Consider the following 17,149-nt stretch of genomic DNA (forward strand, 5'->3'; position numbering starts at 1 on the left):
ACTTAGGTTTCTTAACGTTAGAATGCTAAAGAAGGAAAATATTACACTGTTACTAAGCCATCATAAATTTTACTACTCCATATTTTATTCAAAGGAAGTCATACTTTATAGTACATGCACTATTAATTACTATTATAAAGTCTCCAATGGTATGTCACATACAAAATAAGTACAAAAGTCCTGATTTTACACCCTGTATTAACAATACCAAATTGGTTGGAACCACAAATCAGTACCAATTGCATTCTTAAATTTCACAAGGATATAGTAGTCAAGGGTTATATTTCATGGATTAATATTTCAAATCAAATTGATGCAGTCAAAATATACATATCAAGTGAGTAGGTGTCAATACATTAATGTACATGAATTCACTGCCACTGAGCAATATAATCAATTATTTTATTTGCAACTCTTTGTTGACACGTTAATTCATCCGGAAACTAAATACTTGGCCTCTCCCTTGATACGTGGTGGTCAAGGATATCCAAGTTTTCACTGACTACTTGGAAGGTGATAATTACATTTACACAGTTACTTATCGGAATGGTAGCAAGGGTGTGGCCTACCTATGATAAAAACATAGTATACTAGTACCAAATATAAGCAAGCACATGTCTCCATCTTAAAATCTGGTCAGCACCAATGGTGAATAAAAAATTCAATGACTTCATGATAAACCACTCTAACAATGTAAAATTTACGCTAAGTTCCAACAATACATGTAACAACTATAAAGGTAACATATTTTTCAATTATTATAATTATAAAAACAATGGGAATATGTTTAATCAAATTTATACACTAACGTTTTATCAAAATTTTTATTGGTTTATTTCATTTATCCTGCCTCCAATAGCAAGTATACGACTTGTTCTCCACAGGTCAAGGGGATTGTTCAATACAAATCATTGGCTTTGGCTGCGAGTTTGTGAAGCCAATTAATCTGACAAAACCTGGTTGTGGCAACAGGCTGATAAGTAGCTCAGCCTGTTTTCAAAATACATAACATCATATTACAGTCGTCATATTGTTTACAGTGTGTAAGGCACGGTTCAATGTCAGGTTTGCTGTTGGAAAAGTTTTGGGGTTGGGTTGCAAAGTGATATTTCCAACAGATATTACATGTGAAAGAAAGAAGGTCCTTCGCCAGACCTGCATGATCAAATGCAGGTTTAGGGCTGAAAATGGGCCCTTAGTTAATACAGAGAGGAGAGTGCTTTAGATGAGAGGATAGGGACACTGTACTGTTGTGACTGGTTCTTGGGATTATGGGTTATTCTTGGTCTGGGAGGCAGCGGTGAAGGCTGTGGGATGTTAACGAGGTTGGCCAAGCTCAGTTTGTAGGAGAGGATTGGTGGCTGATGGTGTGGCTGTATAGGGAGCAGCAGAGGGACAGGAAGGGAAATACCACCGCTCAGGTAGTTTAGAAGAAGGTGGGATAGCTTTCAGAGGTGAAGTCTGGCATGTTGTTGCAGTCTTAAATTGGCTTGGTAGATGATACCATTCAAGGAAACATGAGGGGCAGGATTTTGTAGAAGGAGAGAAGTCTGGTAGAGTGGAAACTGGCTGATGAGGCATGTAGGTCACAGATTAGCCAGGTAAGAGCAAGAGATTGCTGTATCTGACATTTTAAAAGAGCATGGTGTAGGGTTGGATTGAATCAACGTTAGGCTTTTTGAAGTAATTCCAAGGGATAAGCAGGTTTCAAAAACAGAATGTAGGACCTTAGTTCTGATAATGCAAAGGCATGTTTTTGAAAGGAACAGATGTAATATGAGATGGGATTCATCATGGCAAGAGAGGACAGTTTGGAGAGTTAAAAATCGTAAGCGTGGCAAAAAAAAATAAGCAGAGGGTGGAAAAGATAGAAAAATGGAAGAAAAGCAACAAAAAAGTTGGAAAAATCTGTACATAAATCGTTAATACGAGATAATGACTAAAAGGAAAAGATTGATCAGGAAAGTCATGAAAACAGACAAAATTTTAGAAACTGGGTAAACAGAATGCAAAAATCACAGGAGAAAATTTACACAACTTAGCTTGGCAATTACACTGACGTAAGACGCCAATTAAAGTTGATCAGAATGAGATTTTCACTCTGCAGCGGAGTGAACGCTGATATGAAATTTCCTGGCAGATTAAAACTGTGTGCTGGGTTGAGACTCTAACTAGGGACCTTTGCCTTTTGTGGGCAAGTGCTCTACCAACTGAGGTACCCTTTCTTTCAGGAGTGCTAGTCCTGCATGATTTGCATGAGAGCTTCTGTAAAGTTTGGAAGGTAGGAGACGAGATACTGGCAGAAGTAAAGCTGTGAGGCTGGGGCGCCAGTCGTGCTTGGGTAGCTCAGTTGGTAGAGCACTTGCCCGCGAAAGGCAAAGGTCCCAAGTTCGAGTCTCAGTCCGGCACACAGTTTTAATCTCCCAGGAAGTTTCAAAGCTGATCAGAGCAATGTGCCATAAAACAAATGCACAAAAACATGAAAGAATTACGTACAAACAAGATAAGTGGATGGTGGAAAAGAAAATAGTGTCAATTTGCAAGTATTTTTTGCAAATTTAACAGCTATTTTCTTTCCACCTTCCATTTACCATGTTTGTATGTAATTCTTTATCATGTACTATTTACAGTGTTTGTTGCATGTTTCTTATGTCACAGGTCAAAGCCGACAATTCATATCAAACATTTATTTATATCCTGCTCCACTTATTGTATTAATGAAGGTGAGTATTTTATCCAACTGCTTAAGTTTTAAGTAGCTCCTAGGTGTAAATGAAACCAGAAATAAAACTAGAACGATAAGACAATGAATGGACAACTGAATACCATTATAGAAAAACTAGGTCATTAGACAATTACACACAGAGGCATTTCTTTAATACTCAGTTGCTTTTGAATTCAATAATAAAGTACAATAATCCAAAACATTTATATCATTGATGATGCACTTCATTGAGCTACACATGTGTTGCAGTTCCTTGTAACATGTTAATTTTCTGAACATCAGTAAATACCTTTTCACAAAAAGATATTGGTTTGCTTCAGTAGCACAAACTCCCAACTACTTTCTATAAAGAAATTTGAGCTACTGTTCAAAATAATCCACTCTTCAATAATTACACTCCACACTATTTCACAGCTTGCACATATTTGGCGATCTAAGGACAATCTTTATGACATTCTCAGTTAAATGCTTCATTTGTTTTCCCTTCCTTTGTCTTGCTTGTCTGTCTCTTCCAGAATACTTACAATTCTTTTGATATCTTTGATTAATTTTGCAAGAGCTGCTGGATTAGCTCCGTGTTCCATCAGCCGCATGCTGAGCACCAGAGTTTTCGGATCGAGATCCACACCCATCAGCTGTGAAACTTCATGCATCTTCTTGATCAGATACTGAGCCTCAAGAACTTTTTCTAAATTTGGATTCCCTTTTCCTGCCATTTTTTTTTTTTTTTTACCTGGAACAGGAAAATTAGAAAAATTTCACTTGAAATACAAAACTATTGTTTAACATATTTCTCTAGTGGTTTCTGTTTGGAAAAACAAACTTTTAATACTACTACAGAGGCAAGAACATCTTCCTGCACTATCCTATTTTGTTAAAGTTTTATACATGTATGTATTATCTGTAATGCGTGTGACATGTCTGATACTCTTGTACTGCATGGTCTATGGATGAATAAATAATTCCCTCATGATGCACAGCATAATTTGAGAAAAGGTGTCAACCAAGACAGCACTGCAAACATTTGCAACATGCATAAAGCCAGTAAATGAACAGAAAGTTTGTGGGATATACCTAGACGCCTCAATCAAAACAGTCAACTACAAATGTGATGACACATTGCTACAGAAATTGCGTCTTAGTGCGAGGGGAACAGCAGTCGATATTGTTCGACCATTCATGAAATAAAGATACCTGTGTGAATGTTTACTTAACAAGTGAAGTATTGTTCGTCTCCACATCTCTTAATTCTTCACATGAATGAGCTATCTGTGCCAATAACAGAAGTTGATGTTATGTATGCTGATGGTACCTCCTTCATAGCTGTGACCATTGTGAAATAATTTGAAAAATTTCAGTCTCAGCATGTAAAAGCTACGCTGCAAATGAATCCCAGAAGAAAAATACAAAAGTTGACTTCAATCTCACACATGGAAACTTTTCTGCATGATGAAAAAGATTACAATTTTATGGCACCAATGGTTGGTAGATACTTTATACAAAAAAATGTTTGTTGGAAAAATAATTTCAACCACACTTAACAACGAAGGTTTTTACTACAGTAAATAAGAGACATCATTTAATATATACTAAGAACTGATTTAATCAGAAGAAGCGTACTCCGCACTGATCTGTGGCATAGCAGCTAATTTACATTCAAAGGTTGCTAAGGCATCATCAGAACACCACCACTGCCTGTATTGACATAGTATCTCCTCACGGTAATTGTGTAGAAATATATAAATAGAGAATTGTCTGACTATGACACACCACAAATACTGCTTATAACATTACATTTAACTGTGTATGTTTGTACACATTTTTTTCATGTGCAGATCTGGTGAGGAAGCATCACAATACCACCACCCCCGCCCCCCATCCCCCTCCCTTGTACAAAGAAAAGAGTTAGGACAAGCATTTATAATTTACACCCATGAATTTCCAAATTTCATATGTAGTACTTGGATAACACAGCAGCATGCAAATAAAATTCCCAGAAATGTCATGGAATTCTTGAAATTAAAAAACTAAATTTAACACTTTTCACTTGCTTCTGAGAAGCGCTGTCTCAAGGACGGGCCTCGTAGGCTACATTCAGCCAGGCAAATGCACACCTTCATAGGCTGGCTGGCTGTAACTGCTCAACAAATCAGACAGTTTGTGAGTCCTCAGGTGGAGCTGGTAAAGCACAGGGTTACGGTTAAGGGGAAACAAAGGGAAAGACCCACCACTATAGAAAAACTGAACAATAACAGAAAGACTGAGTTCCTAAATAGAGACAGAAATGACAATGTAAACATTCCTGTCATTTACAAACTCACATACGAATAGTTTGCAGATATGTGATCATAATCTAAGTACAAAGCGAAATATGTTGACAGTGCTATTGCGTCAGCAAAACTGAGAGGTTGTTGCTATTATGGTTCTTGAATTAGCTGCAAGGCATGTGGACTCCTTCACATTCGATGTGAATGTTTCGTAAATACTTGAACGTTATATTTAAGCAATATACTAGTACCAATGATTTTCATTTCAAAAGACTTTACGTACTTTATTGTAATCAAACAGTTGATTACTATATTAAAGCATTTTATATATCGTCATCGTCAAAATCTTAATCTTCTGTGGCACACTGCGACGACGCCCAGCTAAATTCAGATGTTTGGCTGAGGCAACAACAAATTAAGTCCACTACTCCTGCTCCTTCCCCTTCAAGAAACAAATTCTGGCTCCGCACCTGTATCTATTGTTTTAATTTAGTGTTTATCACCTACCCATTACTGTAAAATGATCTATGAACACAAACGCCTGAGTTGAGACATTAAAACTTCTGTAACTGATTCCGGGGCCACACTGTGTATGGAGTTTTGAATTGGAGGTTTTGAGAAATGCCTTCGTTTCCAGCGGGATAGTATTACTTAAACGAACGGACAGAATAGAAAATATAGAGTAGTTGGACGCAACTGTGTGTGGCCAACCTGCACGTATATTTCCTACTGCACTGATAAATAAGACACGAATTACCTATCAATCATTGTTTACGCCCTGTATTCGAATTACACAACATTGCCGCCAACAGCTGTTTCGTTTCCAGCGATGCCAACCACGTTAAATTAGCTATTAATGTTCCATCAAAGATAAGATTTATTGTTATTATCAATATTTTTATTTGAGAAGATAAATCATGGAAGTATCCATGGGATAAATACCACAGACACGAATTACCTATCAATCATTGTTTACGCCTTGTATTCGAATTACACAACATTGCCGCCAACAGCTGTTTCGTTTCCAGCGATGCCAACCACAGGGCGATGTACGTATCAAGTACCAATTAATACAAATTTTATCTAACAAATTTACTGTCAAATCATCAGTATGGCTTCAGGCAATCCAGATCCACAACCACAGCAGCCTATGAATATTTGCACTCCATTCTAAAAGCTGTAGCTGAAAAGGAAATAGCTACTGAAATATTCTTGGACCTATCCAAAGCATTTGACATTTTAGATAATGGTATCCTACTAAGCAGGTTGGAAAGAAAGGGAATTAGAGGTATTCCAAATGAATGGATTAGATCATATCTTACTAGCCGGCAACAAAAAGTTGTTCTCAAACAAGACACAATAACTGAAAAAATTTCAAGAACAACAACATTCAAATCAGAAAATACTATCAAATATGGTGTGCCACAAGGATCAACACTAGGTCCTATCCTCTTTCTTTTGTATATCGTTAACCTGAGTGACACTGTCCTTGTTAAACAGAAAACTTTATTTGCAGATGACACCAGTATTTTGATTACAGGGTCAGACCGAAAACAGCTTCAATTAACGACAGATGCATCATTGCTGGAGATAACACACCGGTTTGAAAAAAATGAACTTATAATTAACACTGGGAAAACGATGGCCATGAACTTTCATATATCCCACTATAAACAAAAAAATGAACACGCATTGGAAATAAACAACAAAATTGTAAAATTAGTTTATGATGTTAAATTCCTAGGAATATATCTGCAGAGTGATCTCAAGTGGAATACACGCAATGAAGCTCTTACAATCAAGCTATCATCGATCTGTTACATGCTATGGATACTAAGGACAAGCTGTAATAGGGAAATAATAATACAGGCATATTACACACATTTCCGGTGCGCAATCCGATATGGAATAATATTTTGGGGAAATGCGCCCTGTAGTCAATCTGTTTTCAAAACCCTGAAACGAGCTATCAGAATCATCTGCAACATAAAACGGCAAGGTTCATGTCGCTCTCTTTATCCTACTCTAAAGATACTGAATCTACCACGCACATATATATTTGAAACAATAGTCTTCGTAAGAGACTATTTAAGAACCTCCAATGCCTATCAGCTGAACAGCTCTGTGCACAATTACACAACAAGAAATGGCAATAACATTCATGTCTCATATGCCAGAAGTGAGCCGACCAGAAGAGTGTCCTTCATAGAGGAACACAATTATATAACCACCTTCCTAACAACATCAAGTTGGTAAACCAAGACAGCTTGTTCAAAAAAAAAAGCTGAAGTCTACTCTGTAAATGAATAATCTCATAATGAAACAGAATTTTATAATGTTAAATTAATAAACAATTTATGGCAATTATTTGTTTATTAAAGTGTACTAGTTGTACGTGTAATGCTGAATTAATGTAGATATTTGTAGTCCACAGCATTGTATTGATCTTATTATATTTGTGTGTGTGTAATTTTTATCTTTCTGTATCGTTTAATGACCTGTCCTATATCTGTACAAGACGTCACAGGACCAAACCTAAATAAATAAATAAAAATGAGATATCTCGAACAGAAAGGACCTTCTCCATGCTAAACGGCATGGATTCCAAAAACATCACTCATGCGAAACCCACTTCACAACTTTCTCACATGTTGTTGTTGTTGTGGTCTTCAGTCCTGGGACTGGTTTGGTGCAGCTCTCCATGCTACTCTATCCTGTGCAAGCTTCTTCATCTCCCAGTACCTACTGCAACCTGCATCCTTCTGAATCTGCTTAGTGTATTCATCTCTTGGTCTCCCCCTATGATTTTTACCTTCCACGCTGCCCTCCAATACTAAATTGGTGATCCCTTGATGCCTCAGAACATGTCCTACCAACCGATCCCTTCTTCTGGTCAAGTTGTGCCACAAACTTCTCTTCTCCCCAATCCTGTTCAAAACTTCCTCATTAGTTATGTGATCTACCCATCTAATCTTCAGCATTCTTCTGTAGCACTACATTTCAAAAGCTTCTATTCTCTTCTTGTCCAAACTATTTACCGTCCATGTTTCACTTCCATACATGGCTACACTCCATACAAATACTTTCAGAAATAACTTCCTGACACTTAAATCTATACTCGATGTTAACAAATTTCTCTTCTTCAGAAACGCTTTCCTTGCCATTGCCAGTCTACATTTTATATCCTCTCTACTTCGTCCATCATCAGTTATTTTGCTCCCCAAATAGCAAAACTCCTTTACTACTTTAAGTGTCTCATTTCGTAATCTAATACCCTCAGCATCACCCGACTTAACTCGACTACATTCCATTATCCTCGTTTTGCTTTTGTTGATGTTCATCTTATATCCTCCCTTCAAGACACCGTCCATTCCGTTCAACTGCTCTTCCAAGTCCTTTGCTGTCTCTGACAGAATTACAATGTCATCGGCGAACCTCAAAGTTTTTATTTCTTCTCCATGGATTTTAATACCTACTCCAAATTTTTCTTTTGTTTCCTTTACTGCTTGCTCAATATAGAGATTGAATAACATCGGGGAGAGGCTACAACCCTGTCTTACTCCTTTCCCAACCACTGCTTCCCTTTCATGTCCCTCAACTCTTATAACTGCCATCTGGTTTCTGTACAAGTTGTAAATAGCCTTTCACTCCCTGTATTTTACCCCTGCCACCTTTAGAATTTGAAAGAGACTATTCCAGTCAACATCGTCAAAAGCTTTCTCTAAGTCTACAAATGCTAGAAACGTAGGTTTGCCTTTTCTTAATCTTTCTTCTAAGATAAGTCGTAAGGTCAGTATTGCCTCACGTGTTCCAGTATTTTTACGGCATCCAAACTGATCTTCCCCGAGGTCGGCTTCTATTAGTTTTTCCATTTGTCTGTAAAGAATTCGTCTTAGTACTTTGCAGCTATGGCTTATTAAACTGATTGTCGGTAATTTTCACATCTGTCAACACCTGCTTTCTTTGGGATTGGAATTATTATATTCTTCTTGAAGTCTGAGGGTACTTCGCCTGTTTCATACATGTTGCTCACCAGATGGTAGAGTTTTGTCAGGACTGGCTCTCTTAAGACTGTCAGTAGTTCCAATGGAATGTTGTCTACTCCGGGGGCCTTGTTTCGACTCAGGTCCTTCAGTTCTCTGTCAAACTCTTCACGCAGTATCGTATCTCCCATTTCATCTTCATTTACATCCTCTTCCATTTCCATAATATTGTCCTCAAGTGCATCGCCCTTGTATAGACCCTCTATATACTCCTTCCACCTTTCTGCTTTCCCTTCTTTGCTTAGAACTGGGTTTCCATCTGAGCTCTTGATGTTCATACATGTGGTTCTCTTATCTCCAAAGGTCTCTTTAATTTCCCTGTAGGCAGTATCTATCTTACCCCTAGTGAGATAAGCCTCTACATCCTTACATTTGTCCTCTAGCCATCCCTGCTTAGCCATTTTGCACTTCCTGTCGATCTCATTTTTGAGACGTTTGTATTCCTTTTTGCCTGCTTCATTTACTGCAATTTTATATTTTCTCCTTTCATCAGTTAAATTCAATATTTCTTCTGTTACCAAAGGATTTCTACTAACCCTCTTCTTTTTACCTACTTGATCCTCTGCTGCCTTCACTACTTCATCCCTCAGAGCTACTCATTCTTCTTCTACCGTATTTCTTCCCCCCATTCCTGTCAACTGTTCCCTTATGCTCTCCCTGAAACTCTGTACAACCTCTGGTTCTTTCAGTTTATCCAGGTCCCATCTCCTTAAATTCCCACCTTTTTGCAGTTTCTTCAGTTTTAATCTACAGGTCATAACCAATAGATTGTGGTCAGAGTCCACATCTGCCCCTGGAAATGTCTTACAATTTAAAACCTGGTTCCTAAATCTCTGTCTTACCATTATATAATCTATCTGATAACTTTTAGTATCTCCAGGGTTCTTCCATGTATACAACCTTCTATCATGATTCTTAAACCAAGTGTTAGCTATGATTAAGTTGTGCTCTGTGCAAAATTCTATCAGGTGGCTTCCTCTTTCATTTCTTAGCCCCAATCCATATTCGCCTACTACGTTTCCTTCTCTCCCTTTTCCTACACTCGAATTACAGTCACCCATGACTATTAAATTTTCGTCTCCCTTCACTATCTGAATAATTTCTTTTATTTCATCATAGATTGCTTCAATTTCTTCGTCATCTGCAGAGCTAGTTGGCATATAAACTTGTACCACTGTAGTAGGTGTGGGCTTCGTATCTATCTTGGCCACAATAATGCGTTCACTACGCTGTTTGTAGTAGCTTACCCGCATTCCTATTTTCCTATTCATTATTAAACCTACTCCTGCATTACCTCTATTTGACTTTGTGTTTATAACCCTGTAGTCACCTGACCAGAAGTCTTGTTCCTCCTGCCACCGAACTTCACTAATTCCCACTATATCTAACTTTAACCTATCCATTTCCCTTTTTAAATTTTCTAACCTACCTGCCCGATTAAGGGATCTTACATTCCACGCTCCGATCCGTAGAACGCCAGTTTTCTTTCTCCTGATAACGACATTCTCTTGAGTAGTCCCCGCCCTGAGATCCGAATGGGGGACTATTTTACCTCCAGAATATTTTACCCAAGAGGACGCCATCATCATTTAATCATACAGTAAAGCTGCATGCCCTCGGAAAAATTACGGCCGTAGTTTCCCCTTGCTTTCAGCCGTTCGCAGTACCAGCACAGCAAGGCCGTTTTGGATATTGTTGCAAGGCCAGATCAGTCAATAATCCAGACTGTTGCCCTTGCAACTACTGGAAAGGCTGCTGCCCCTCTTCAGGAACCACACGTTTGTCTGGCCTCTCAACAGATACCCCTCTGTTGTGGTTGTACCTACGGTACGGCTATCTGTATCGCTGAGGCACGCAAGCCTCCCCACCAACGGCAAGATCCATGGTTCATGGGGGGGACTTTCTCACATGATATAGTGAAATCTTTCGATTATGGCAGTCAGGCAGATGCAATATACCTTGATTACCAAAAGGCATTTGACTCTGTGGTACCACATCTACGCTTATTTCGGGAAGTACAGGACTGATTAAATCAGCAATTTGGTACCATATAACCTTACCACAGAATTCGGAAGTATGTACACATGGGACATCAAGGGAAATTTGTGACTGGGTTGAGAATTTCCTGGTAGGGAGCATGTTATGTTGACGAGACAGTCATCAAAAGACGTAGAAATAACTTGTTGTATATTAATTGCTTTGGGGACAATATCAATCACAGTCTAACATAGATAGAGACATGTTAGATTGTGATATCAATAGTAGCTTCACACTTTTTGCAAATGATGCAGTTATCTACAATGAAGTAGACCTACAGTGTGAATGAAGCAGCATAAACATTCAGTCAGATCTTGATAAGATTTCAAAGCAGTGTAAAGATTGCCAATGAGCTTCAAGTATCCAGAAATGTAACATTGTGAACTTCCCAGAAAAAAACTGACCATAAGATCAGTGAGTCACAGTTGCAATTAGGCAACTCATACAATTACCTGTATGTAACACTCTGTAGGGATATGAAATGGAATGACCATATAAGTTGAGTTTTGAGTAAAGTAGGTGGTAGATTTCGTTTTATTGGTATGTCTCGAAAATTAGTACTGTTTTACGAAAAAGATCATAATAACTGTGTTTCAATATTGTGATAAAATTCTAGGAAAGATATGTGTCCAGCATTGGTTCACGAATTAAAGTTTCGGCAACAGTTCGCATACTTAAAGCAAGAACAGGTTCACATAACCTGATTTATCTTCTTATCACCATCATTTTTTCCTTGCAAGAGAGCTGCAATCACTAATACTAGCTCACTTTCGTGCCTTTTGCGGGCACAATGTGGTAATGATGGGACAACCGTCTGGTTTTAACAATCAATTGACTAATGGATTGTTTTCTCGTTCAGTCGGGTTTTTCAGTCGAATTAAACAACAGAATGGTACGAGTCACTGCGACCACATCAACTATATGAATGTTTTCACTCACATTCTGGGTTTGAGTGTTTTCACTTACTGAGAGCCAACTGACTGACTTAAATCTGACAATTACATCAGTTGATGATGTGTGTGAAATCTTGGGACTTAACTGCTAAGGTCATCAGTCCCCAACCTTACACACTACTTAACCTAAATGATCCTAAGGACAAACACACACACTCATGCCTGAGGGAGGACTCGAACCTCTGCCAGGACCAGCCGCACAGGCCATGACTGCAGTGCCTTAAACCATTCAGCTAATCCCGTGCAGCAATTACATCAGTTACATGAATGTTTCCACTCATCTCTGGGTTTGAACGATTTCACTCACTCACATTTTCAGTCTTTTTGGTTATACATGAGCTGACTAGAACTGCAAACTTTTGTAGAATTGTGTATAAAATATATTTATAAAAATAAAGTATTTTCAAAATGTATGTATTTACTTACCTATACATGACTTTTTTCGTACTTCTGCATTATATGTGGGTTACTGCATGGTTTTAAAATATTGATAACTGATGCTGCATTATATATTTATGTATAAATAAATGAATAATTATTTGTTATTTAAATTTATTGAACATCTGTGTCTCTCTTCCTGCTGGTTTGCATCCAACACCAATAAGTGTCTTTTTCAGTAAATGCTGAGGCAAAATACACAGAAAATATGTAATATACAATTGCTTTAATTATTTGGTGCCCTCATCACTGACTTTTCGAGCATGTACTGTCATTTTTCTGAAGCATATTTCTCATGAAAAATATTTGTCAACAATTCTTTAAAATTTTTAAATTTCTTAATTAATATAGTTCATCCTTGAATTTATCTCGAGAATCACTTTTTATCCAGTCATATGATTTTTTTCATTCTCGTGCCACTCAGCATTTCAGCACACTGATCTAGACACAAAGCTCACTATTTACTAAATGTCTATTTACAAATATGGATGGGAAATTGAATGAAAAGCTAGTTACTGGTACTCAATAAAAAGCACATATCGAAATGACAATAACAGTGATGACAATCAACAACAGACTACAGTCAAGAATAATCAATGTCAAAACGATTATACCTGAATGCACTGAAGATCACACGACTCCAGCGGTAGCTTGGAGTGGTCCAGGGGGTTGCAGACTTGATGTAAGAGTGTTTACAGTGGTCATTAACCATATTATTTACACCGAAGCGTCGATAAACTGGTATATGGAGATATGTGAACAGGCAGAATGCGGCGCTATGGTTGGCAACGCCTATATAAGACAACAAGTGTCTGGCGCAGTAGTTAGACTGGTTACTGCTGCTACAATGCCAGGTGATCAAGATTTAAATGAGTTTGAATGTGGTGTTATAGTTGGTGCATGAGCGATGGGACACAATATCTCCGAGTTAGCAATGAAGAGAGGATTTTTAGTACAATCATTTCAGAAGTATATCATGAATTTAAGGGCTCCAGGAAAACAACAAATCTCCGACATCGCTGTGGCCAGAAAAAGATCCTGCAAGAATGGGACCTAGGCAGCTTAAGGGAATCGTTCAACGTGGCAGAAGTGCTACCATTCCGCAAAATGCTGCAGATTTCAATGCTGGGCGATCAACAAGTGTCAGCATGCTAACCATTCAATGAAACATTATCCATATGGGCTTTTGGAGACGAAGGCCCTCTCATGTACCCTTGATGACTGCGCAGCACAAAGCCTTACGCCTCGCCTAGGCTCATCAACCGTGACATTGGACTATTGATGACTGGAAACATGTTGCCTTGTTTCAAATTGTATCGAGCCAATGGATGTGTTCAGGTATGGAAACAGCCTCAAGAACCATGGACCCTGCATGTCAGCAGGGGACTGTTCAAGCTGCTGGAGGCTCTGTAACGGTGTGGGACAAGTACAGTTGGAGTGATATGGGACCCCTGATACGTCTAGATACGACTCTGACAGGTGACACATACGTAAGCAACTTGTCTGATCACCTCCATCCATTCATGTCCATTGTGAATTCCGACACACTCGGGCTATTCCGGCAGGACAGTGACACACCACAAACGTCCAGGAACACTCTTCTGAGTTTAAACACTTCTGCTGGCCACTAAACTCCCCAGACATGCACATTATTGAGCATATCTGGGATGCATTGCAACGTGTTGTTCAGAAGAGATCTCCACCCCCCTCGTATGCTTACGGATTTATATACAACCCTGCTGGATTCATGGTGTCAGTTCCCTCCAGCACAATTAGTCGAGTCCATGCCACATTGTGTTGCGCCGTTTCTGCTTGTGAGGGCCCTACACGATACTGCGCAGGTGTACCAGTTTCTTTGACTCTTCACTGTACATATAACTGAATAATGGCGACATTTACTGAGCTGGTAGTTTTTTGTTACTTTCTATGAGTTTTTGAAAATACGATTTGATGCTGTACAACTTTTCTCCTGTAAAATTTTGCGTCAAATTGGCCAGTTGTGAAATATTGCTTGTTTTATACCGATGAAATGAGGGTTTTTTGAGGAATGTGAAATATTCCTGTGTTCTGTTACAGCTTTTCTACAGGAAAATTTCATCAAATAGCAAAGTTTTGGCACTCAGTCGCTATGGAATTTAATGTTTTTTTGGCTTTGTCCATTAAACACCTAGTTTCAGAGGAATTTGAAAGAAAAAATAGAAAACGTCCGAATTTTTCTTTTTAGCACGGCTGAAGCTTTATTCAGAAATCAGGGACAACTCAGATTATTCGTATCAGAGGCCTACTTGACCGATTAAAACAGTTTCCAGAATTCCGTTAATATGTGAAAGTGAACTACCTTCTTGAAAGTAATTTCACTACCTGACCAGGGAACCACCAAATTCGTGTCACTGATATCAGGACGTTGTAGATTTGTCTGTAAAGCGCCTTGTATGTTTAGAATGTCATTCCATGGCTAGTTCAAACAGATTCTCGTCATAGGTGCATGCATTTCGTAGACATCACAACAATTTGCATTTGATTCCAGGAATAAACCGGACTCTTTATGTTTGCTTATTTGCAACAAGTGTCACAGCCCAGATGCACTCATTTCTTGACATGTGGGTCAGCTACCACTACCTTTGGGTTCTGTATGTAACTTTATCATATTGCCGAGTCTGTTGTGGTAAACTTTTGCTATGACAGCATTGCAAAACGGCTTAATAGCAAGCCAGTGCCTGTGAAAGTAGACCCAAAAAGTACCGAATTTGCCACACATTATCGATTACACCACGTGTTTGTTTGTCCTTTTTTCTCCAGTTTTCGTATATTTATTTTCCTCTTTACTTCAGGTTGGAGCACAATTTTGCTTAGTGGTAACACTTGACATATTTATTTAGTGCATGTAATGCACATACTCCCACTATGTTACAAACTAAGGAAAACTGAAAAAAGTCCAATTTCTGGTTAAATGTACTACAAAGTCAAATGTATGCCAAATATTAGAAATATGTATGAGACAATTTCCCCTACTCTCACCCCCCACCCACAACACAATGAAGACTGCATGAACTTACAATACAGTTGCCTTCCATAAGATTTTTGTAGCTCCTTAGTGTCACCTGCTGTTATGCAGACCGCTGGCCCTGTGGCCGAGCAGTTCTAGGCGCTTCAGTCCGGAACCGCACTGCTGCTTCAGTTGCAGATTCGAATCCTGCCTTGGACGTTCATGTGTGTGATGTCCTTAAGTAAGTTTGGTTTAAGTAGTTCTAAGTCCAGGGGACTGATGACCTCAGATGTTAAGTTCCATAGTGCTTAGAGCCATTTGAACCATTTGTCACATAGACCATGTAGTAGTGTGAAGGGTAATGGACAATGACATACAGAAAGGAGTTTGATGGCATCTTAGATACTAATAATTTATGTCTGTTAATCCAATGCTAAAGATAATAACTTGAGGGAGATTCCAAAATGTCAACTGAGTTTTTACTTTGTTTAAAGTGTGTGTGTGTGTGTGTGTGTGTGTGTGTGTCATTGTGTTCCCCATTATTATCTTTCACATTCACTCTGTTGATTTCTTAGTGACTTATACAACCGAGGTGTGAGGAGGTCAGTTTTATGATAAAAATAAATGAAGGAAGTGTTCTGTACCAGACCTGTGCAGAAAAAGTATTTTAGAGAGATCATAGCATTTCACTCTGTACAGCATGTCACATTTTCTGGCTTTCATATATTTCATTGATCTTGATTTCACATTGCTATTAGTATATATTTAACTTCCTGTTTACTTTCAGTTCTCTCTCTCTCTGTCACACACACACACACACACACACACACACACACACACTCTAGTACATACGTGGGCCTTCGTCTCCAAAAGCCAATATCGATGATGTTTCGTTGAATGGTTCACACGTTGACATTTACTGATTACTCAGCATTAAAATCTGCAGCAGTTTGTGGAAGGGTGGCACCTGTCATGTTTTAACGATTCTCTTCAGTCGTCATCGGCCCCATTTTTACAGGATCCTTTTCCGGCTGCTGCGATGTCGGAGATTTGATGTTTCCTGATATTAATGGTAGACTCGTGAAATGGTCATACAGGAAAATACCCACTTCATCACAACCTTGGAGATGCTGAGTCCCAACGCTCGTCGTGCGCCGACTAAAAAGAAAACGCCATTCTTTGAGGTGGGGTTTCTAGCCATTTTTGCTTATGAACACCAAGAAATGACTGCTGCAGATGACCGAAGACTTTGCTCAACAATCCTTACACATTTTGCACACATAATAACAAATACACAAAATTTATTCAAAATGGCACCAAAGCAGCACAGTATGGTATCGATACGTCAAAATATTCATACAACATCAACTTTTCTTCTTTTGTGTATTCTTCTTCGTACATGTAGCAAGTAAAATAATTCTCCATTGGTGTTACGAATAAACAAATAGTGAAAACAGATCAAATATGTGTAATATTAGATGTTTCGAACAGCATCATCCCGAGATCACATGACACTCACCGTTTAATGTTGACAACTTGTGGAGAATACAATGCTCACGCCAAAGAGATTACTGTTCTTTGTTTAGAGCCATAGCTGTTACACATAGTGAGACCAATACTGAGATCACTGATTATACCATATGGACATAACTTTTGATTGATGTAGCAGGTGCCCAGTGAGCTAGTATTGAGTTCACTGC

At 38.5% G+C, this 17,149-nt stretch overlaps 1 protein-coding gene across 3 annotated transcripts; it reads right to left on the minus strand.

Moving 5' to 3' along the window:
- Nucleotides 1-2,314: 2,314 nt before the first annotated feature.
- On the minus strand, nucleotides 2,315-5,797 carry LOC124770380 (mitotic-spindle organizing protein 1-like). 3 transcript variants are annotated; one of them, XM_047249209.1, is made up of 2 exons: nucleotides 5,500-5,518; nucleotides 2,315-3,458 (listed from the first exon to the last, which is right to left on the minus strand). In XM_047249209.1, the coding sequence occupies exons 1-2, from the start codon at nucleotides 5,501-5,503 to the stop codon at nucleotides 3,196-3,198; spliced, it is 267 nt and encodes an 88-aa protein (XP_047105165.1). In that variant the 5' UTR covers nucleotides 5,504-5,518; the 3' UTR covers nucleotides 2,315-3,195. The 3 variants fall into 3 exon arrangements, 1 of the variants encoding a protein (XP_047105165.1); XR_007013197.1 differs by lacking the exon at nucleotides 5,500-5,518 and adding an exon at nucleotides 5,750-5,797 and having other exon boundaries at nucleotides 3,387-3,458; XR_007013196.1 differs by lacking the exon at nucleotides 5,500-5,518 and adding an exon at nucleotides 5,704-5,797 and having other exon boundaries at nucleotides 3,387-3,458.
- Nucleotides 5,798-17,149: the final 11,352 nt, after the last annotated feature.

Source organism: Schistocerca piceifrons, unplaced genomic scaffold, assembly GCF_021461385.2.
Source record: "Schistocerca piceifrons isolate TAMUIC-IGC-003096 unplaced genomic scaffold, iqSchPice1.1 HiC_scaffold_808, whole genome shotgun sequence".
NCBI lineage: Eukaryota > Metazoa > Arthropoda > Insecta > Orthoptera > Acrididae > Schistocerca > Schistocerca piceifrons.